This window comes from Melospiza georgiana, chromosome 13 (assembly GCF_028018845.1).
Source record: "Melospiza georgiana isolate bMelGeo1 chromosome 13, bMelGeo1.pri, whole genome shotgun sequence".
Taxonomy (NCBI): Eukaryota; Metazoa; Chordata; class Aves; order Passeriformes; family Passerellidae; genus Melospiza; species Melospiza georgiana.
Window position 1 is genome coordinate 8,155,054 of NC_080442.1, and position 25,154 is coordinate 8,180,207.

Consider the following 25,154-nt stretch of genomic DNA (forward strand, 5'->3'; position numbering starts at 1 on the left):
AATAGTCTCACATTACAGATGAAGTTTTATGTCCTGAAGAGAAAGTGCATACTCTGCCCATCCCTAGTTGTTATTTCCATTCTTTATCCTAAAATCTACTTAGTGTGTTAGACATGCTTATAATCATTCAAGCTCTTTTTACCTCATTATTGTCAGCACTATTATTTGCTTTATGTACAGCAGATGCCTTTGTAGAAGCATTACAGAATTATGGAATACTCTGAGTTGGAAGGGGCCCACAAGGACCAGAGTCCAGCCCTTGGATTCCTGCACAGGGCAATGCCCAAAACCACACTGTGTGTTTGACAGTGCTACCCCAGCTCTGGCTTGGTGCGGTGCTGTTAGAATGAGGTAAAACAATGGTGGAAATTTGATTGCAATTTAGATTTTTTTCACTCTCATTGCACCCATTTGGAAGAAACTGTCAGTGTAAAAGCATCAACTAAATAGCTGATATACCTAATTACTGCCACACTGGAACAAATACAGTGAAAAGTTACAGGAGATTCTAAATACTGCTTATTATTGTAGAGGATAATAACAATGAGAATTTTTTAAAAATACAACTAAAAATTTCAAGAGTAACATAAATTCTTAAAATAGCAAGATGACAAAATCATTAATTAAACTGATGCTATTAATGGTTCTTAATTTTAAAATAAATGAGTTGCTGAAGTTTCCTGTCTTCTGTTTTTGTTTGTTACAGCACTGAATAAGCTCAAATCACAGACTGCTCATCCAGTAACCAAGAGACCTTTCCAAATACTGATATGAATGAAAGTTTGCCAATTAGCAGAATCACTTTCTTTTCCATGAGCTTTTTCACATAGGAAAGGTTATTTAAAATACCTTGACGTCCTGTAGCATCACTTTGGATGGTAATGCTGCCCACATGCACAGAACCATGAAAGGCCACAAGATATTCTTTGCTTAAAAGCTCAATGAGTGACTGGCCAAAGGCACAACAATGATATTCCTAAGGGGCTTCTGCTGGCAGATCAAACAAGCAATAAGAGCAGAAAAGACAAGTTTTTATACTCTCATATTGATTGACTTGGGTGCTTCTTGTCTTTAGGATCACCCTACAGTGGCAGCAAACAACTTACAATAAAAGTCATATTATTCACTTAAGATTCACAAATACACTAAGTACTGGAGATTCTCTGTGGGGTTTTTAATGCAACATCCAAACTAGGGGATAATTCTTTATTTTTTGCGACAGAAGACATCAAAATCAGAAAGAGGAACTGTGTAAGAACAGTTTTTCATAGGATATTAATTGAAATAAATTATTTGCATGGAATCATGTTTTTCTCAATTCCCTTTTAATGTCAATTTCCTAGTCACCAAATTCATATTCAAGCAATAGATTATGCAGTACAGAGCCTCCAAAATCATTACTGGTGTTTTGATACTCTCTTAAAGAGAAAAATAAAATGTAGAGGGAGTTTTCTGAGTTTAATGGAAAAAAAAAAGGGCTAAACTGTTGACAAACAAACATTTTGTACTCCAGAAAAGTGACTGAGACTGGAGAAAGCAATCTCAGACCCAGTGTGAAGCAAGATTAAAATCTACATCTCTATTACCCTGAGACAAATCTGTAAAGCCTAGTCTAAGAAACATAGGGCTTTCAACTTCTCCCATCACTGATTTTACCAGATCGTAGGATGAATGTCTGGTTAAATTTTCTTTGCTTTTATTTTGTTATGTTCTGTGCAATCAATATCCATTATTATCTGTGTGACTTTGATAAATTGAATCCTATGATATCAGAAAGTTATGTATTGCTGTCTCCTGCAAGCCCCAAGCTAGGTTTCAGAATACAAAATTTTCTATATAAATAATGACACAGTGGAAATTCAATGGAAACTAACACAGTGGCCTTGATCAGCACAAGGCTGCAGAGGGCAGTTTTATAGATCAGTCTTGGACAATGAAATATTAATTTTAACAATTCTTCCATATTTTAAACTGCATATTTATTACTTACATTACATATAATATTACTTGATATAGAACCACCAGCAAATGTACAATATGCACTATATATAAAAAAAAATATAAAATATACACATATGTAGACATTCACATATAATGTCTACCAATTTTTAGGATTTTATATAATTTTAAAAGATATTTTTAGTATCTAAAAAAATGAAAATTCGGCCTTACAGAATTTACTCAACAGAGCCTAAAGCCAGAAACCACTTGCAGACATGCATTCAAAACCTGTGAGGGATTTCCCTGCGCAGCGCTGTCACACAGTAACTAACTCCTAAACTCTTAACTTCTTTGAAACTGAAACCCTATTTAAAGAATCACCATAGAATCACAGAATGGTTTGGGTTGGAAGTGATGTCAAAGATTGTATTTTTTATTCCTCTTTCTCTGGGCAGGGGACACCTTCCACTAAACCACATTGCTCAGAGTCCCATTCAAACTGGCCTCGAACACTTCCAGGGATGGGGCACCCACACCTTCTCCAAGCAACTTTATGTATTCCATCTGAAGTGGAACAGAATTCTTTTGGATTAATTCTCATCAAGAATTGTCAGCCTTTTCCTTCAAGGACTGGCAGGTGAAAGGAGCTGGTTTAACTGGTCTATCTGTTTAGGGCAGTGAACGTGAATAGCTCTCTGCAGTGGCCAGCCAAGTGATACTGTGGTTTAGACCTGACCCACCCACCCAGAAAAGTTCTGCTACTGCAGGGAGTAGGTGGAGGAAGATCAAAGTGAGCCCCTCACTTATTGCAAGCTCTTTGACTTCCTAACCAGTGTTGTCAGACAAGCTGCTAAGAAGAAATTATATCTGTAAGATCTGGTCTTCTTCTGACAGAGAATTCTCAGAAAGGAGTTGGAAATGCCATAGCACAAAATGCATCCTTCTGTTCTGAGGTAATTTACCAAATGTTTTTTTATTACTGTTGTTAACACGCTGCCCATCAAACACAATGCTGCAACACAAAGAGAGATCTCTAAGTACCCTCTGCATGCCAGAACCTTTTCAGTGAATCTAAAGCAATACATAAATATAACAAAGGGCTTCACAAGAATTATTACTTGACACTGAAATTTCCACGCCTGAAAAATAGAACTCTCTGTAGTAAACAGCTTTTGCTACTGCCCTTTATTTCCCACTTCATAGTTCTGAATGTGTTTGAAAATCACAGATCATAGTCATGCTTCAATTCTTGCAGTATTTCTATAAGAAATTAATAATCTAACCTTTTTTTTTTTTGTCATTTATACTAAAGAGAAAAAAGTACATGCTCAAAAACAACTATAAGGCTTGCATTCCCAAATCCCAAAGACCAGGGACTCCCAACTGAGTAAAGCAAAACTGAGCTAGCTCCCAAAGCATAGGCCCACCCACGTGCTCATCCACAGCTCCAGTTTCCAGATCTGGGATGTTTTTTGCTCATTATCAACCCAGTCCAAGGTGCTGTACCCCTGCGAAAGATGAATGGCAAGGGCAGAGTAGTGTGCTGCTGCAGCTGTACCGCCCCTGGCTCCTGAAGGAGTCAATTGCTCTTTCCTACCTCCTGTCTGCACCAAGCTGTGCTGTGACAACATGCAGAGCTGAGATAAGACCCAAGTAAAGGTCCCTAACATCAGCTAGAATATCAGGCCTGTTCTGATGAGCTGCTGTCAAATATAAAGTACTCCAGTGTTTTATTCCAGTATATTGGTGCTATCAGTCATGAAATTATTTGTACTGATCAAGAGCTCTTCAGATAACATGAAAGGGTATGGTCTGCATTTCGTTGGTGTCACTCAATGGAGAAGACTGCAAAAAGAATTATTGAAGGGACTTCAGTCTCTGTGAGCACCAGCTAGGATTTCAAAATTTGTTTTCTCAAGAAAACAGAAAGAGTGACACATCTGTAAACTGAGTCAGAAAGCTATCAAAGTGCTTCCTAAACTACTTCTCCAGGATATGTCTTTTTAACATAGGGTAGCTAAGCACTTCACTCAGATAACTATTAATTCAAAAGAGAAAATACTGCACATGCTGCATAAGGAGCTAGACAGTCCTTCATCAGAGGGCTTTGTCTCCAATAATGAGGATAGCAATATACATGGCAGTGAGACTGTCAAGCTATCATGTTTTACTGCCTCTGGTAGTCATTGGTTTTTTCCCATCAGCTGTTCTTTGTATTCTGGTGTGGAACTGTAGTATGACATTTTTGCATGCTGTTAGCATTTGCAATGCTTCACCCCAGGAAATATCCTCAGGGGTGATATTTTGCTGCAAGACATTAGCTTTTTAACGGTGATTGCCTGTCTGACAGAAAGGTAGAGAGTAATAAAAAGAGGAATTGGAGACTGCTGAGCATATTTTGTGATTTAATTTTTGTGTTCACAGTGGCAAATATCCAAAAACTCCAGTTCAAGCCCCTCAATTTTAACAGTCACTGCTCAATTTTCACCCCAAAATTAAACAATCCCACACAATCAGACCTGAAGCATATCTTCTCAAAATACTGTGGCAGGCATCTCTGAGAGTTATAGGTTGCAGCCAAAAGCAATTGCAGAAGGTGGTTACCCTGAGTTACACACAGATACACCCTGGGCATGCAGAGGCCTCAGCAGGACAACATCTGCCAGTCCTTCCCCTGAGTGAGAGCAGGTGCTGACCTACATAAGAACCATTCCTTGTTGCTTTGGGGCTCAGTTCTCAGTCTCGCAGCCCAGAGCTCAGCTGTGCAGCTAAAACATGAACCTCCTGTGTGCAGAACCAGGCTAGGATGAGCTCCCTCCCTCTGAGGGGAGGGGACCTCACCTGATGGGGAGACAGCAGAGATAAGGGAATGTACTGAGGAAGGCTTAATGGTGGAATCTGGTCTAATCTAAGGGGCTTGGAAACAAAGCTAACGAAATGTTAATTACAATACTGGTTACTGCTTCATTATTATAACAGTGGTACCACAAACCAGTCACCTGGACTCACTGGAAAGCCTCAAGAGCTATAGGTTCAAACAAACTGCATATTCGAGTGTTCCTAAAACAAAATGCACTTTTGGATATACTGATAGGAAACCGTAAGAGGACCATGTTGAACAAAGTCTCCTTGTACAACTCAAGAGCTGATGCAGAATTCAGGTAGTCTTTTGAATTAATTTTACTTATCTCTCTATTAAAGTTAGACCAGTTATATTTCTCAGAATTGTCTCTCATCTTCTGGGAAAGAAAGTTTTACTGTCTGACATTGAGATTATATGACTGTTGCCTGAATTTTTTTTAATGTGATTTGCTGTTAGAAATAAATTATTTTGAATGCGATCTAGTTATTTTACATTTTGCATTTTACACTTCTTCACTAAAGTTTCTTGCACTGCTTTGTGATTGTAACTGTACAGAAAATTGTCTGCTAAAGTTTCCACATAAAACTGGCCCTGCTGGAAATCTTGTGAACAAGAACTCAAGATGTGCAGAAATACAGTGAGATGCAGTCAACTCAGTTTTCCAACAGAGTGAATACTTGTGGATTTTTAAAATTTATTTCAAGATTTCTTATTTCTCTACCATTAAGTAGAGTTGTGTGAGAGAAAAATATAATAACAACATTGCCTGTTTTGCCTCAAATATAATTTGAGGGAGAGAACCTTTACTTAAGCAAGTTTTACAATCTCTACCAAGCAGAAAAGCTGTAATATCTCTGCACTTTAAAACCATATTTTAAAATAGACAGGCTAAATGACTGTATGGATTCACATAAAAAAGTTGTGAATTTTCTGAGTACAGAGAATCTTTTGCAGTTGCCACTATGGTTTGCAGAGGTAAGACTTCATCACTTTTAGCTGTTTACTGAGTACTAGAATCTACTGATAAACTGCAGGCTTATGTAATACCCAGTCTAGCAGCACTTCATATTATATTTACCAGACAAGAAGAAATTGCTGCAGAGTAAATGTTAGCGAGAAAACAGAACAGTTTATGACGTAAACAGATGTGATGCCTGAAGCTGCTCCTTCCACTAATTTATACTCCTACTCAACTTACAATGTAATCTGTTGTAGGATAAACACATCAGCACTAAGTGTGGAGTGCTTATTGGTGCTGGTGAGAAATTCTTATATTCAAAGCTACAGTTAAGTTTTCTCAGGAAAAGGAATCCAACATGAGAAAAAAAATTCTCATTTCAGAAATGTTGAACAGCAAATATCACCATTCCTAAAACACAGGAATTCATATTCTGGATTTAAGAGATATATCTTTCACTGAAATAAATAAATAAATTCAAATAATTTTCATTTGAAGTCTTATATCATTAGTATGAGTGTTCTTATTAATTATACACACACACAAAAAAGTGCATTTGCCAAAGAACTTAGTTAATTCTGCTCAAGGATGGAATACTCACAGAACTACCATTTTTCCAGTGTGCCATCCAGAAAGCAAATACAAGGTACAGGTGATATGATAAAGAAGTGATTCTCCTTTAAGACAGTAATTAATTCTAACATTACTTATAGAATATCCATATTATATTAAAAATAAAGAGTATTCTCAAGGATTTTGCATGACATTTGGAACACAACAAGTGCTATAATTATTTTGCATTGATAGCTCAACCTGACAGACTAATATTAAGAAATCCTGTGCTTTCTTAAAGCAGTTGCTAAAGCTTGGATCCAAGTATGCATCATGGGTACTAAAATATAAGGCTGGAAAGACTATACCATTTTCAGCAAATTAAAAATTATTTTCAAAAGTTACGGAAGTGAAATGTTAGATTTTAAATAACTATTTTCCTGTTACAGATCTTAAATTAACAGTAATCAATCAAATGCCATCTTCCCCAAAACTCCTGGACAATTTCACAGTCATGTCCAACTTGGTGACTACATTATGAGGTAATGTGTCCATTTTGAAACTCATGTTAAACACATTTTAAGAGTTCACAGCTGTCTGTGGGTGTATTTATGGTATGTTGCTCCTCCATGCATAAATAAAGTAAAAACCTGAGTGCTTTGATATGAAGGAACACCAGAAGACTTTCTGTTTATTAAAGGCAAACTAACAATAATGATTGAGCAAAACCACAGAACAAGTTCATTCTGACCTTACCTGATCCACTAACTGAGAGTAGAGATCATAGCAGTTGTCAAAAATGTATTTGTAAGTTGAATCCAGGCAGGCTTTTACACAGTCCTTCACCACAGTACTGGCTCGAGGTGGGCTCTGCAATTCCAGGACCTAATTAAATGTTTCATAAATGGGAGAAAGTCAGAATTAGATTGAACACAAATATCCAAGTGTTGAATGGAGCTGTTATACAGGATGAAAAGTGTTCAAATAAAACAATGATAAAAACAATTAAAATTGTGTTGAATTAAGGTTGATTTAGCTCAAAGATACATTAGAACACATGCAATTAGACTTTATCACTAAGTTTTATTTAAATTAAGTACTTATATGATGAAAAAGGCATGTGTGCTCAATAGTTTACATCTTTAAATCTTAGGTTTTACATTTTATCAGGTTTTTTTTATTATTTAAGAAATAACTAAAGTGTATAATATGTGCTTTCCTTTGAATTAGAATATCAAGCCAAATAGCAGTTATTTATTTAAAGCAAAACTTCATATTTTTACTCCATTTCAGGATACATTAATTCAAACTTTAACTTAGTGGATTATTTTAATTCTGTTTATGTAGTTGCCTAATGCAATTGAATCACATGCTAAAGGTTGCTTTGTGGTTTTCTTTTTTCATTCAATAATATTAATGTGTAACATTCCATTCCAAAAATATTTCCATGCTTGACCACTTAGATCTCATTCTTAAGAGAGACTAAGGCAAATAGTTATCAGATCTATTTTACTGTTTGACTTGTGATTTTATTATATCAGTACAAACCCCTTTTTATATATTACTTCTAATGAGTTCATCTAAGAATGTTTTATGTGACTTGACTTTAAACTAATTAAAAAGGTAAATTTTTTGTTTCTGTCAGGAAATTTATTTGTGCAAGTAAAGGACAATACCTTCATCCGAAAAAAAGTAATGCTGGTAAGCAGATCCACAGTTGATTTCAGGTCTTGGAGTCTTTCGGAATTGCTGGCAGGAAAATTATCCTGGTGAATCAGGGAAAGAGGAATCATGCAAAATTTGAGTTGCAGGTAAAATCCTTGAACAATCAGTTAAAAACCCTCAAAGAAAACATACAGTGCTGCTTGGAAGGATTAGAGATGTTCATATTACCCAAATTCTGCCCGTGAGATAGTTAATGATGAGCATCCCTTGGACATGAGTAGGAACACCTTTGATAATGCTCCTGCACTTATAACATGAATAATTCAAAATATTGTGATATTTCCAAAACATGGATGGAATAAAAAAATGTTATAAGATGTCTGGAAACTGCTGCTAATGAAAATAATTTATGGGTTTTACATGGCAAATATATAATTTGTAGGCATAAATGCAGTAGTAAGCTTAATGTAGAAATAATATATTCAAGTTTTGCTATGATCTCTGGGTTAACAGAGTGATGTGAAGCAGTATTATTTAAATAACTTCCTACTATTGAAATATCAGCCTCATGCTACAATACTGTCTGGACAGCATTCTTCAAAATGAAAAGATTTTAGAACATATCTCCTTCAGTAAGGATATAGTCTTAAAAACTAAGTATGTGCAATTTCCATTCTCTCTAATGCCTTGGGGTTCTTTTAAATATTCCCCTTCTCCTCCAGTTTTGGAGAGCAGGCCACATGAACAGACAAATCCTTGACCTGGAGGCTGCCACTCCTAGAAGCTGAAAGGAGAGCCACAGGTGATGAAGCGCTAACTTAGGTATTGTCCAAAAGTTTCATGATCCAGTGGACTGGAGAAGGAGAGGGAGTTCAGAACCAAATGGTAGCTGGCAGGTACCCAGGGTCTGCTCTCCTGAAAAGCTGGCTTTGGAGCACAGCTCAGTGGAAGGAGATTCCAAGAGGCAGAAATGAAACTAATTCCTACCAAATAGAAAAACAAGGAGACAAGACTTTCTCAACATTTCCAGGATCTTAGCATGCAAGTTGTAGCAAAGATGTCAGGCTCCCAGAAAAAATACAGCAGTAACTGCACTTGCACTTTGAACTACCTGAGTCAGTAAAGGTAATTCCCAGATGAATTAACTTAATCAACTTAAGACTAGTTATGGACCAATTTAATCAAAATTGTTGAATACTACTCTTTCTTGAATATGTGACAACCTCTTGACCCATTCTTAGCTTTTGGAAAGAAAATACCAAGTTTTTTCTTTTTGTCAAATTGGAATAATATTGGTGTTAAACAGCTTAAATTCTCTAAATTTTTGTTGCAAAGGGTTTGGGGGGTCTCATGTTGACTCAAATAGAATATGTTGTACATACCCTGTATTTAGATAAATCAATCCTCAGAGAATTGTGCAATTGATCCAGCAGCCTTATGAACTTTTCTCTCTGTAAAAAGAAAAGAAAAATATGTTGCACTAGAATGTGCAGGTTCCTGTAATTGTTGGGGTTTTAGAAAGCTTCTTTCCACTTTTAACTTATTTAAAAATAAACTTGTTTTCCATTAGATGGTTTGAAACACCTGTGTTTCAAGGCCAAGTGATTCACTTTATTTCCCTTTCTATGTTGTATACCTGGTATGCATTAAACACTGTGCAGCTGTGCAATACATTAGGGAGGTCACAAAGATTTTTCCAATGCAACATTTTCCTGTCTTATACTTGCCTTGCAACTGATTAAACTCTTGAAGAAAGCACCTCTCCCTTCCTTTAATAAGTAAGAAATGATGCTCATTTACTACAGAATTTGGTGTAAAAATATGATTGAAAATTATACTTCTGAAACAGTGGCTTTTGTAGGAATAAGGTAAGTAATACTAATACAATGAAATTATATTTTTTCCTTTCAAATATGGAGATTAACTTGTTATCTTGATAGATGAAGGAGCAGTGAAATTATTTTGCTGTGAGATTTCCAGCTGAGTTGTGCCATTCTCAAGTAATACTAATGAGTTTCTAATTACCATGTTAGAACATATTCCATAGTCTACTGCACAAAATTCTGAAATCTCAGCCTGTGTGAAAGCAGCAGACTTCTGGAAGAAGCAGGAGCTGATAGCTCTCAGAGTGCACTGATTGTATCTGTACAATACAAATGTGATGATCAGGAATTTGAAAATAGAGTCTGTGCATGGTCTCTCATCAGTGGAGTTCTAACCTACACCAAACCCCACTAATTTGGCACAGTTCCCTTAAGGGATCAATCAAAAGAGAACTTTTTTGTCATGTTATAAAGCCCTACTGAAATATTCAGTCAGCCAAATCATTCCCAGCTGTAGCCTGAGGACTTGAATTTGAGATGTTCTTTTTGATGAATGATGTGCAGCTATTCACTAACAAATGCCTTTTGACCAGGAGAGAAGAATAATCTCATATTTTGCCTATAAGTCAATTGTTTGAAAAAGAGCTCCAAATCTCTTTTAGTGATTCCTACTACTCTTCTCCCATCCATCTGTTGAACTATGAATTGGATTGGAATTGCGTCAGAGGCAAACTGGCATTACCATCAGAGAAAGGACTTAATCTCTGCCCAGTCTGAGGACAAATGCAGTTCTGATCATTAGAAAAATGGGTAAAAAGGATAAAAATCCAGCGAAACCATTCTAAATTTCAAAAATGGCATCAAAGTCAGAGATCTAATAAAGCTTGAACATTGAAAGAGAAGACTTGTTTCAACAAGTAAGTAATTCTTGGTTTACACATCCAAATGTATAATTTCATAATTTTATCTTTTTATCTTGAAAATCTGAAATTCATAATTCCTCTATTATTCTAATACTGGAGAAGAGTTCTAGTACCTCTAAAGCTACTTCAAATAAAATTTTAAATTTGAAATTTTAATGTGTATTTAATAAATTTTAATTACAATTAATATTTTATTTCAGGTCAATAAATAGTATTGTATGAAAACTGTTACATCAAATTTATCTTTGATATCAACCCTGCAAATAAAAACCTTACTAAAAAAATAAAAGAGGAAAGAATAAACGCATTTTTCAGCATAAGATTGTGTTTATACCCTCTGTCTCATGCGTAATACCAGAGCTATGACGGCAACCTCTTTGAATTATTGCTCTGCCTTACTGCTCTCAATTCCTCTGAGAGTAGGTGAAGAAATCAGAATAAGGAGTGAATAATCTTTATTTATTATCATGTTCAAAGACTAGGAAGTCCATGCTGTGAGATACTTATCCACAGAAGAAAATTTAGCAATAATGAAAATATTACCACATCCCTGAAATGCTACTATTCCTCCTAAAATTCCTGAAACCAGGACTTGGACAATTTACCAGCAAAAATTTCAGCAAAAATCATAGAGAGTCCGTTACTATGGATCCTTGTGAGAAGAGCAGCATTTATGGCCACATCCATTAGGTTAACATGAGTTCACTGATGACACAGCCCAAGAAAGGAATTGCATCCAATACTTAGTCTACTGCAGTTAGCAGTTTGCAAGGCTCACTGCAATGAAACAAAAACCTCTTTGTTGGAGATTTTAGTGCTGTGAACGTGTGCCAGTGCTTTCTAGCCTCTATGCCTCACAAGGAGCTGAGCAGCATCTCCTCTGGCTTTTGTGATGATTAATTTTAAAGAGTCAGGGTAAAATTTTCAAAAGGTAACAACAACCCTCACTTTTTAAAATCAGCAATTAAAAAAAAAAATCAGTGTAGAACTTAATATGGAATATACTAGGGAAAAAAAGAAAACGACTAGAACTCTATTAGAGCAGAAACTCTACTTACCCCAAAGTTAGTAGCTGCAAAGCGATCTGAGGCAGAAACATTTGTTGCTGCTGTTGTGTGAGCATAGAAAGCATTTATATTGGCCAACAATGTACTCATAACTGCTGGAACACCAGGGCACATGTATTTAGAAGAGAGACAGGAAAAGTGCCTGAAATTCAAACAAACCAACAGTTATTAAAGATGGCATGGAATCTGCTTCTTCTCCCATTATGATTTCTTTCTAACTCTAATGATGTAACTTTCAGGCTACCTCGTTGAAAATTGTACAGATGCATATGAGGAAAATCCAGACATGTTTGACACAGTTGCCACTTGTTGCACACTGATATTTTCAAACTAGCCACATTAGATTCACATTCAGTTCTCACTCTGTAAATCCCAAATACAAAAACATGGCTTAACTATCTTAATTGCTATTAAACAAAACATTAATTATTAAAGAAAACCTAAAAAGCAAACTCTAATTCGTCATCATGGAAAGTCACAGAGATCTATAGTAGAAAAAGATTTAATTGTTGTCAACTAAAAGACTCAAACCAGCATTTTAGTGTGGCTTTTATTTTACCCTCCATTATTAATGAAAGGTGCTTCAAGCAGCTTCTGGGTCCAGCTTGATTTGAATTAGGCCATAACTGAAACTCTTCCACTTTGATCCAGGCCAGTAAAATTTAGGTAACAAGTCTGTTAAACCCAAAGCAGCCAAAACCAGAGGTCCAATGTAGCAGCACTGTTTACTTGTTTAATGAAACAAGAGATGCCTGCTGGAAGCATACAAAGGGCTTATAACACAACAAAACCTGAGAGGTACAAATGAATGAAAGATCTGACACACAAGGAGAGTGAACATTATAATTTTAAACATAAATTCCTAATTTCAAGATCAATAATTAGGCAGGACTGGGAGAGAGAGAGGGATAAAGAATAAATGTACACAAATAGGAAAGAGAATGAAGGAGACTGGGAAAAGATGGTGGTAAAAATGGGTGTAAAAACAGAAGAGGATTAAGAAATTCCAATCAGGCTCTGTATGACTGAAGGTCCTGATTTGGCCACATGCTCCTCTTAGCTGGAGTCTCCGGCTCCTCTCTCCTGTTCCTCCTCAGGAGCATAAGGCAGAGCAGTGTGCTGGGCCTGAACCACCTGGGCACTAATGCCCTTCCAAGAAAAAAATTAACTTTCCTGCTGAACTTACGCCAAATACCCTTAAACTGTTGTGACTGCCCAAAGCATCTTTTAAGGCATTATTCAACATTGTTTTCCTGTGGGGGCAATTATTAAGCACTATTATCTGCATTTTACATAACTGAGAGAAACAGCTCAAAACTACTCAGAAACCAACCAGGACTAGAGCCCAGCATTCCCAGCTATGTACTCATGGAATAGTGTTTGCAAAACTTTAATTCATAGCCAGTAATTTCAAGAAGTGCTTTTGAGGACTGAAATGTGAATTCAACAAAAGAAAAACACAGTTTTCTACCCCTCAGAAAAATCTTTCAAAACATATGTCACATGTTTTCTGTCAAGCAGAAGAATAATACTTTCCTTTGTAATAAAATACAATGGTGATGTCAGGTGGTTCTCACCAATAAAGGTAACCTTTAAAGCTAATAGAAATATTTCCTTATCTCTGAGTAAGTTTGGGAAATACATGTAGGGATCATCAGAGCGAATTATCAAAAAATTGACAAAATAATTAATACTTTTAATACTGTTGACTTTTAGTTTCCAAAAGTCTTTTAGTGGACTTAAAGGTCCTTAGTGCATGAGTAACATCAATTTGGAGACAAAAAGGCACCAATAACCCCACCGGCCTTAGAGCCATACCTGTAACACATCCTCCTCTGAGGGAGAAGGGAGGCAAAAGGAGCTGTCAGCAGCAAAGAAATCACTGAGATTGTCTCAATTGCCTTCAGGGAACATGACAGACCATGGAAATATCGTTTGGGTCAACATTTTAAGGTGTCTTCTAAAGGTTACTCTAAGCATTTCACAATGAGCTACCTGTACTGAATTCTTATATTTAGACTAGACCCTAATTGTACCAATTTTTCACAAGGAAAATTTAAAGCAATTGCTGTAATTTATGTCCTTATTGTATCACTGCACTGTTTCACCTGTAATGTGCTTAGTGAAAATTATGATAAAGCATGTGTGACAGATTTTTGTTTCTCTCCATCATTTAATTAAAATCTCTAATGTTTAAAGGACCTATTAAGTACACAATATGGGTCATGACTCAGAGTGCTGATAACTCAGGTTATCAGCTACCTTCAAGATACCTGGATTCCTTCTGCTTGCTAAAATAAATAAATCAAAGTAAACACCTATCCTTGTTTTTGCAGGTCTTTGAAAACAGCAGCCAGTTGCATGAGTTATTAACAATTTCTAGTGGGCACATCATGTCATAGCAACCATTTCTAAGTCTCACACATTTTAGAGCAAGGCTGCACTGCATAAGCTGAAGCCAGGCCTGCTTGCTCCAACTTTCTTACTATGCAATTTTCTGACCAATAGACAGTGCCTGGGATTCTTCCAATATTTCTGTTAGCATGAATTAGCGAAGAAAGGAGTCTAATTGATGTGCTGTACTCATCAGTAAGCAAATGCTATCAATAAAAAATTAGTTTAATGGGCGATTTGTGTGCTTTCTGTAATGCTGCCACATTAATTGAAAACTAGCAGGAGAACAAGATGACATAGTTAGTGCCCATTAACCTGCTGGAATGAGAGCTATGTTGCTGATTGAGAATCATTAGGTTCTACCTGTGGTGACTCTTGCCAGTAAGAAGTAAAGATCTTAATAGAGCTTTTATTGCACTTGACTCTATTACACAGTAAATTCAGGCTGCTGATATTGTGTGTAATTTCAGCGTCTAGTCAAACACTGTTGCAATACGTGCTCAGATTTTTGCCTTCTAAAGAGAAGTATATTAAATTGAAAGATGAATGACAGGAAAAAAGTTACTTTTTCTTCACTGCAGAGTGTGGCTTAATATATGTAGGTAAATAAAATTTCACTTTGATTCCTTCTAGACATTGAATTTACAGCATAAACTGCCATCAGTCCCCAAAAGTCATCAAAATAAAGGGCAGCTGGATCACTGCGCTGTTTTTCTACTTTTTCTTCCTGCTTTTTGTGATACTTATTTTCCTCCCTACTGTCACACACATCCCTGCTTGTACTTCTGGGAGTTACACATACCAGTTGTGTGGCTAACAGTGTCTGTCTGCCTGTTACCCATCAAAAAAACAAAAAAAATTTTCTCATCTGAACTATGTAAGAATGGCTGTAATGGTCTCGCTTTTCTTTTCCTAGTACAGACTCCATGAGGAATGGCAGTATAAAATAGTCATAAGAAAGAAGAGTGGATTATGTAACCTATACAGTCAAGACTTCAAAGAGCTGCAATTACTGCAACAGAATCAGTCTTTTTGCTGTATTTTACTTTGGGTCAATGGCTGTTTTTCTGTTCACATGAATTACACATTTGTACCTTAAAGCAGATTTCCTTGCTCAGGAACTGTACAGTGGTAATCTGTATCTTAAGAGCAAAACTCCCCTTCTAAGTCAGCATCTTTAGGGAAAAAGTGTCTACATTTATCTCATAAAAATGTGGAGATGCTCCTATCCCCAGCAAGAGGTGCAATCACACCTGAATTCATTATCTTTCTAAGTTTGGTGAGAAAGGTCTAAGTAGGGACAATGATTAGAGCAGACAGGTAACCTGTGTGGTATCTCCTGGTCTGATTCCCACTTTTTAGTATTAATATATTCACTGTGTTTAGAAAATCAAGACTAAATTTTTGAAATATTATTTCTGTGCTCTAAAGGAGAAGATAGAAATAACTGTTGAGGGCCAGAAGGAAATCTTCAGGGTTTATTAAGAGATCATAGATGACAAAGCCACTATAATGAACCAGAAATAATAGACAAATGGTATTGTTTACTGCTGTCGTGGAACAGGATGCCAAATCACTTTAGACAGGGGTACTTTAGAGAAACTTAATCAGGTTTATGTTGTGTAGAAATGCAGAAAGGCATATGTTACTACTCCAGCATGTGGCATCTATCTATACTTAAAAGGGTCAAGACTGACTTATCATTTAGTAGCCCTGGAACTTTTTATAATACCTAACTTTAAAACAGATATGAATACAGCATCCCAAAACTCATGTAGCGTGATAAAATGCAGATGCTCTCGGGGGTCTGGATCCCAGGGTATTAAAGCTTAATCAGTTTTGCATTTACAAACACAAACATTTTAATTTCCAATGTTACCATGAGACATGCAGTAGAAGTATTCTGCAACTAGATTCTCAAGCAAAAAATTCTTACACAATATTCCTCTGGGCAAAGTGATTATATTCAAATTCTCTTTCTGTTGTATACTGGAAAATTGCTTTTGTTTTAGTAGAAGATCTTTGTTACAAAATGCAATCTGATAATTCTATTTTCCAAATCAAGAAGCTGCACATTTTCTTCCAGCCACTAAAATTGTTCCAGAAGAAAAAGGTAATCTCATAAAAAGAATAAAACCAGGAGATAATAGTCCAAAAGAAAATTCCTCATGACAAACAGACTTAGTGTCTTCACTACTCTTCTTCCCGAAGTCTGAATGCTCTGAGATGTGTCTGCAGATGATTCAGCAAAACAACGTATATGAATATATATTTTTCTCCAAGTATTACATGAGATTACATGCATCACTGATTTTATTCCCAACTTAAACAGGCTGGGGCCGTTCCCTCAAAAAGGCAGTGCTTATTATTGACATGAAACATTTTAAAATATAAAAGGATGTGGGTATGGGGACAATGAAATCTTAGCTTTCATTTCTTGTGACCATCTAATATTAAATTCACTTTCTCATTACATCTGCCCTCAGATACCTGGTTTGCAATCAACAACATTAAGGAAATTTGGGGGAAAAGGTACAGAAGAAAGCAAGAAGAAAGAGAGGACAAGGCAAAATAGGTCAATTAACTTAAAATGGCTTGGTTAGAATTAATTATTATTAAACATACAATCATTAATTATTCTTTGCAATGCTTACTTATTATAAGACTCTTCTTTTTAGGAGGTAAAGAGATGCAAAAATATGAGAGATGTTCTGATTAAAAATCCCATATTACCAGGTTTCTGTGAGAGAAAAACCTGTATTTTTATTTATAGGACTCACTTCAATCTCCTGTTTTACTACAGCTCTAGCAGAATATAGTCCTTTTCACCAGAAAACTTTTTGCTGGATAAACTGAGAACACATAAAGGATCTCACATGTCTGGGCTCTATGGTGCTGTGTTCTAAGGTGTTCAGACAGCTACTTTAGAATGCAGTAATAGGGCTCAGTACTGTTAAAAATGGTTTGCACAAATTATTTACATATATTATGGAAGCTCACTGTAGCCACTAGTGAGCTTCTATAGTAGTAGAAAAGAGTACAGAGCTTCTGAAACCCTGTTCCAGCTGCATCTGTAACACTGGAAGTCTTTCTGAACTGTGCTATGTATCAGTATCATAAGGATTAAGGAATGCATTAGCAGCAATACCAGTAACAGCTTATAAAATGCTTACATCTTAAAGCCACTGCAGATGAGAAGCACTTTAATGAGAATCAGATGGACAAAGTGATAAGAATTTAAAGTCAGGAATGCAAGAGAAACAGTGAATGAATTCACAAAGGCTTGAGACTCGTTACTTCCCTCAAACACATTGTTCACAGCAAAGCAGAAAGCCAGCCATGATGATACTTACGTCATAGCTTGATAAATGTATTCAATTCCATAGCGCATTGCAAATTCATCCACAATTTCCTGTGCAGCATCATCAAAGTAAACCTTCCAGGCCTCATCACCTTTCACCTCGGGGATTTTCACCACACCATTCGACTTCACTTCCGTCAGGTAATGGAACAGATTCTAAAAGTAAGAAATGTTTCAAAAATGAAAGTTTGGCTTTTAAGAAGCATTCTGAAATACATCCTACATATAGTCTTCAATATGTTGCTAGTCAATTTTTGAATCGTTTTTTCAAAGACTGGCTCAAACTAGTCAGCAAGCTTGTGATTCAGCACATTGTATCTTCTTGATATAAAGTCATTCCTGTTAACTGGCACAGAATGCAACATAAAATAGTGAAGAAACTTCTCTTTTATATGCCCTTGTTAATGAATGAAATCATGATGTTATAATACTTATTAGAGAGTGTTTCAATTTCAATTGTATTTGACCAATAAATTTCAAATTCATTATGTAAGCCCTTCAGTTACAGGGAGCTAACAGAAATACTGCGGGTGCCTCTCTCGTTGTGCAAGGTGTGCAACAAAACTTAGGTTTAGTACCCTTGGGAGCAAAGCTAGGATTTGACATTAATGGCATAGAATTCTTCTCAGATTGCCTAGCTCCATATGCATTCACAAATTTTACAACTTCATAGGTATCCACAAAATCCAACAGATTTTATTTCCTATTTTCAGTGATTGGAAAAAAAAAAACCCTAAAACATCGAAATACTTTCAGTTTTGCTAATTAGCCCATAACTGTCTCTTGGACTCTCTTAAAGCATTTGAATATTGTAATTTACTTCGTAAGTCCAAAATTTGCAATTTCAGGTCAAAATTGATCAGGACAAATGCCCTAAATATCTGATTTTACAAATGGTGAGCAATGGGATTTTGTGGCTACATGCTAGTGGTGAACCTTCAGCCATGTATTAGCTATCAGCTTTCAGAAACTACTTGTATTTCCAGAATAGAACTTCTACATGGACGACTATTTGAAGGAAGAATAATCAATTACAAAGAAAATCTTTCAGAAGACACACCTATTTATCAGTGATTATTTTTTTCAATGTTGACAAAAGCAAACTAGATGAAAGGAAAATTAGATTTTATAGAGTTTGTGTTTCTCCTTTCTCTCACTCTCCAAAATATGTGTTACTGTAAAACAAAAGAAATACTTTACAGCATACATCTGTAATATATAGAAATGTTTGTGTATTCCCGATGATAACAATCAGGTATCAAAGGGCTAAATAAAAATAAAAGTACAGGTAGAATTTATCTGTCTGGCTCAACCTCTTTTCCTAACACCTCCTGGCAGGAATGATCTGTTTGGTGGTCTTATGTTTTCTACCCTTGCCTCTGAACCTGATACTTCCTGAGCAATACAGAATGGGAAATCTAAAACAACCTGGTCCTCCAGTACAGCAGCAGTTATTTGTTTCAGTGCTCTAATGTTCTGTAGCCTTATTTCTTTATCCATGCAACAACTGAACAGTGATTTCTATACTGTATACTATAAACTCTCCAACATACCTCATGTAGACAGGTGTACTGCACATGATAAGGAGCAACTTTCTCCTCTCCTTCAATTTCAACATTGATTTTCAGTCTAATGGCCCCAGAGACAGCCGATTTATCTGTTCGCTTTTCTGAAGAGTGGAAAAATAATACATTAGTAACTACCAAGAACACATGTATGTCATATGAAAAGCTTTCATAAATCATTCTAGTTTAATCTTTGAAAGATAGGGAGTCCTGCTGTTGAAAATAAGAATGTCTTTTAATACCTCACACATGGTTCAGGCCACAAAATGGAATAACTAACTATGAAGTAAAGAATCTCTTATTTTATCTCCCACATTCAAGCAAGGCTACACAGCTATTTATTTACTACTTTCCCCTTCTCAACTGAAATTACTGTACTTTTCTACCTGACATCTGTACCAATTATTATTATTTTCCTTTAATTATGAAGACTTTACCAACAAGCTAGACTACTCTGAGTGTGATGGGTTGATTCTGATAGGTGCCCACCAAGGCTGCTCTATCACCTCCCTTCCTCTGCTGGCCAGGGCATAGAAAATCTAATGAAAGCCCCATGGGTCGAGAGAAGGATGGGGAACAGATCACTCACCAACGTACTTCCATGGCCAAAACCAGACTTGACTTGGGGGAAAATCAATTTGTTACCAGTGAAATCAGAGGAGGATAATGAAAAATAAACCCAGATCTTAAAACACACCTTCCCTTCACCTATCCCTTCTTCACAGGTTTACTTGACTCCTAATTTTCTCAACCCCGTCCCTGCCAGTGGCACAGTGGGATAGGGCAGTGTGGATTCTATCTCTCATTTTCAAATCAACCTGTTATATTTAATATTTTAAAAGTCATACATTGGTACCAAAGCTACAGATTTTGAAGTCAAAAAGTTAAAGACAGTAATACTCTACCTAAATTTGTTTTAAAAAAATCAGTAAGAATCATACCTAAATTATACCATACATCCATTTCTCCACTCAGTGTTCTTACTTCAATGATTGTTTGCCCAAGGAAATCATCGGATTCCTTTTTGAAATGCTGTTTTACTCTAGATTTGATATCATCATCTTCATCCCATACTCTTACTTTTATTCTATCTGTAGAGTTATGACATTCACTGGAAAAACAAAAACAAAACGTGAGTGGTATATAAACTATATTACTCTGCACTGCTGTCTAATTCATTAAACTCAATCTCCACACACTTGCTTAACTGCACCAAATGTCAAAGCACAAACAATCTGCAATATCCAGAGGAAAAAAAGGCCAACCCAGACTGCCAGAGACAAAAAATTTTCTCTATATATGAGAATTATTACATATAAAGAGAATAAATGGATTGAATTATATATACATAAAGATTGTATTTAGGAATGTCAATAACTGCTCATTAAAATTTTTTATTTGAAATTCATACTTTTTATGCTATTATGTAACAAATATCTTAGGAAAGATACAGTTATGTCAGGTTTATTTGTTTAGGAATGCCATGTAGTACATACAGTAAACTACCGTAGTAGTACTCTGGAGTAATACAAAAAGCAATAAAAAAAAATTAAAGAATATTTCCAGTGTGTGTCAGGTAGCTTTTGTTAAAAACCAAAAAGTATGCACAAACATCTCATCAAGGAGAGAAAGGAAATCAGAAAAACCCAGGAATATAAGTACCTGTTTTTTTAAAAAGAGACATTAATGTTCTTCAAGACCTCCCATTCCCTGGTAAGGAGAAAGAGTAGGGACCATGCCATGCTCTAAAAAAATTCTTGTAAATTTAAGTGGCTTACTAACCCCTTCTGGGTTGAGTGGATTTGAGAAAGTGCTGGATGTATGAGGGAATGAAGTGGCATCACTTTCAATCTACAGAGTACACAGTGGAAAAAAATTTTACTCCCAGCTGCACCCGGCATTTATTTGCACAGAAATGTAAAATAAACTCTGTTGCTGCTATTCCTATAAGGCACAGTGAGGACTATTTACTATTTGTTGGTGATGGCTTTTGATGACTTGATTGGAATATCCCAACACTGACTGCAGAGGTTTGGGTTAGTGAAAAACTTTCTGCTGAAGTTTGACTAGTACAGAGTTTAACATCAGTTAAATCATACCATACTCATGCATCCATATGAAGTATTGCTTTTAATATTCATTCACTAGTGCTACAGAAATATTTTTTTGTATTACATACCTCTGTTTATCTTTAAATACGACTTTGAAGCATAGCTGCAAATTTTCATCTTCAGCAGGGCATTACTTTCACAGTTGATTAAGAGTTTGTACTCAAATTCTATTCCAAGCACTATCATTACTTAGTGATCTGTCTCTGTTTCCAGTGTTAAAACAGTAATACTCCAACTTATCTTCCAAGCAGAACCCCTCAGGGGTATTCTAAGAATTAATTAGTGGTGTTAATGGGCTTTGGAAGTATAAAGTGCTGTAAATGGTATTATTATTGTCAAGGCCAATCAGACACTAAAAATGGCATGCACAGCTTTTACTCTGCCACACTGTGACATCATTCAATATCACAGAAATCCTTGTGTCTGTCTATATTCCAGATTTTAACTTTGCAGATAATTCTGGTAATTAAAATGCACATTGTTCTGTGATTAGCAAAACTAATAGAGTGCAGTTTCCTTTTGTCTTATTACTGGCTTCCCTGATATCCAACCAGCTACAATCACCTGCTGAATCTTCTCCCATAGCTGGGGTTTTCATAAATTACCCCTTTATGTGAACTCCTGGTATCTGTTATAGGATGAGGTCATACTGAGGACAGTAAGTATCTCATCTCTCTCTAACCACATATTTTCATAGAACATTACAGACACACTATTTGGCAATATGGGGAATTTCTCTGACTGATCACAAAATTCAAAGGCTATTGGCAAGAACATACAAAATACAGGAAAATAGAGGTGAACCAAATAAGCATTGCGGCCTTAAGAAACTAGGCTATTTAATTCTCCTAAAATGCAGCTCTAAGTTACTACTTAACATTGCTAAAGTTCCAGCATTGCATTTAGCTGTGCACCCAACAGAAATAATTGACAGGGGATTTCTATAGTGACATAGGGAGATCTGTCACTGGTGAAGTATTTATGTGACCCTCCTCACCATACCTGTGCTTTTCACAGAATCGCATTCCTGCTTTGATTCTCTGACAGATGCTGCATATAAAAAGTCATTGTGTACTTCAGCACAAACATCATATTTCTATTCTTCTGAGACAACATAAATTTCCCTCTGATATACACTTAGTTGATACAGAAATATTTATTCAGATGGTCAGGATTCCCTGATCACCTCAGTTGTCCTCAGCATCCTTTTCTCCTTTAATCTTAGGTTAGTGAAACGTGGTGAGACCAGACCCAACCAATGTGTTAACTCATGCTCTTCTTTGTGTCAAAGTGTCAGAACAGAGTCAGCTCTGCTACCTTCGTAATGTTCCTGTACAGGACCACAAAAATAGCGTGGATTTGTGTTTAAAAACTGAAGAGTAGATGAGCAAATATTTCCTCCTGGCCTGCCCGTGGCAGTGTGACTGCAGGGAGTGACTGCTAAAGTTCCAGAGCTGAATGATCCTGCTCACCTGCCCAGACTCAGAAACAGCCCTCTGGAATGACATGCAGGTTCTGCTTTAGTCACTGCTAACATCTGTCCAGAACCTCTGCGTGGAATTCTTACTTCTGTTTACTCCAGGAAAATCAGCCCAGGGAATTAAAGGCTAGACAACATATGCTAGTTTCAGTGTTCCTCTTCTAACCACTCTGCTTTATGTGCTCAGTAAAAGCATTCACAGAAGTGTGATAGAGGAAGATGAAAAATGCATTTTTCTCTAGCACACAGAGAATTGAGGGTACTGATGCTTCTGAAAACTAGAGAATTTGCAGTCTATACAGAGATGCAAGACAGAAGAGACAGTTTTAATAATTTAATAACAATCTGGTGACACTGCATTACTTCTGCATTTCCAGAATGCCACACAGACATGAAATAATCCTCATAGAATTCCAGCTTATTCTAATGGTTAGAGTAATAAAACTGGAATAAAAAAGTATCTTTACAACAGTACCCCAATGTAAATTTAATATTAGATGCACTGGCATGATGTTATTGTACATACCTCCTGAGAGATCGGCATCCAGTGTTAAAATGACAACTAAGTGATAGTGTGCCACCCTCAGTAAGTTCAGGAAGCCACTTATTGCTATTATTACCCTCGCGTTTATTAGTAGTATTATTGCCATTACTGCAATCTAGGACCAGATCCACATCATTGCTATGTCCACTTTGTTCTTAGGTGTTCAGAGACAGTTCCATGGTCCCTCAGGCTATGTCTCCCAGAATTTCATTAGCCCAACTGTTGGCAAAATTTTTCTGAAGTCTGATTTAAAACTCTCTAAGTGTAATTTGTGGCTATTACTTGTTCTACCATACTATTACTTGTTCTATTATTCTTGTTCTACTGTAACAGTAAGCATGGAAAATAGATTATTCCTTTCCTCTTTGCAGGAGAAAGGATGTGTTTAAAGACATCCTTACCTCCACTACTTGTCTCTTCTCTAGTCTGGACAGTCCCAATTCTTTAGCAGTGTTGTCACGGGCAATGCTTTCTGATAAAGTAGAATGAGACTAATTATGCTTTTTCTTGCATTATTTTACTCTGTCATAACAAAAAGAGAGTTGTATAATTAATCTGGATTGATGGCAGTTTGAAAAAAAGACTCAGACCATGCATGCTGTACTCTAAACCTGAAAAATATCATCACTGGACAAACAATTTATCATTGGAATTGCTTCTTAGAGGTGTTCTGCTCTCTTGATTTGGGCTGAGGCTGTGAGATACAGTTATTTTAATGAGCAGAATGTCTCAGACTGATTATTGAAGAACTTTCGGAATGGATGAGTATAGTAAACTAATGTGTAGGTTTTATTACTCAAATAGTTTTATGTAATACAAGTCTTTGTTATACACTCATACCTAGGAGGCAATCCTTGAACTATTTCAACAATTCTCACAAAACTCTGCTTAAATAGCACTGGAAACTGAAGCATTATTTAGGCAGTTAACAAACCATGCTATCTTCAGGTACAGTGAAGATAATATTTTTTAAAAGTCCAGCTGCTCAAGAATGCACAAAATAACAGTTGAAAGGGACTTTGGTGAAGTCCTCTTGGCCACTGACAGTAAATATTGCTTAAAATGAATCCACTAATAATTTATTTAAGATTCAATATTGTGTGAGGGCCATGCTTTAAAGTAACTCTAAAGAAAGAACATCTACAGCTGGATGACTGAAATCAGTTTGAGCAAATGTTTTCATCCACTGAAGGTAGCAATATAAATCCAATGAAGATATTTATTAGAACCCTTATGCTGTCTTAGTGACAGCCAAAATAGGACAAATAAAGAATGTAAATAATCATCCAGTTATTTGGAAGATGTCTACATTATACAATTGTATCTGAGGTATTTATGAATGGTCAGAAGAAATGTGGTACCTGCAAAGTCAGTGGGGCAATTTGGAGATGTGTGCTACCCTAGACAGCACTGTCAGAAAAAAACTGATTTCTGTATGTCAGCAACCAACTGTTAAAAATAGTCAAGAAAAGAATGAGAGTAGACTTTTACTATAGTGTATCAGTAAAAAGGTTTCTACAAAGCTGAAAACTATACAGCCAAATATATCTTCCTGTAATTAATTAGAAAAAAAAAAAAAAAAGAAAATGTAGTCTCTTCTCCTGTATCAGATGCCACACTCAACCACAAAGAGAAGGTGACAGCTGCAGGACTCTGCTCTGGCATTGAAAGAAACTCTCCTATCACTGATGTTTCATTGAAAAAGCCCCCAAACTTCTCTGTTATCACATTTCTAATAATGCCAGGAGAAAGGATAAAAGCCCTTAGCACCTATGTTACATTCATTAAATGAACATCTGCTGGCCTATTTACTTCTCTACCTTGTGCACCACAAAGCTCTATTTTAGTTATCCTTTATGAGGTCTCCTGTTCAAACCTATGCCAGTGTCCCATGGTCATTTAGCAGG

General features: G+C 36.2%; 1 protein-coding gene across 1 annotated transcript in view; it reads right to left on the minus strand.

The window, feature by feature from the left end:
- The window catches only part of UNC13C (unc-13 homolog C), a 130,800-nt gene that overhangs the window by 57,624 nt on the left and 48,022 nt on the right, over window positions 1–25,154 (minus strand). The window contains exons 10-16 of the mRNA XM_058033609.1: window positions 20,054–20,223; window positions 19,101–19,216; window positions 17,540–17,703; window positions 11,784–11,934; window positions 9,362–9,430; window positions 7,991–8,080; window positions 7,071–7,199 (exon numbers count right to left, since the gene is read on the minus strand). Coding sequence (XP_057889592.1) covers window positions 7,071–7,199; window positions 7,991–8,080; window positions 9,362–9,430; window positions 11,784–11,934; window positions 17,540–17,703; window positions 19,101–19,216; window positions 20,054–20,223 — 889 coding nt within the window. The remainder of the gene's footprint in view (window positions 1–7,070; window positions 7,200–7,990; window positions 8,081–9,361; window positions 9,431–11,783; window positions 11,935–17,539; window positions 17,704–19,100; window positions 19,217–20,053; window positions 20,224–25,154) is intronic.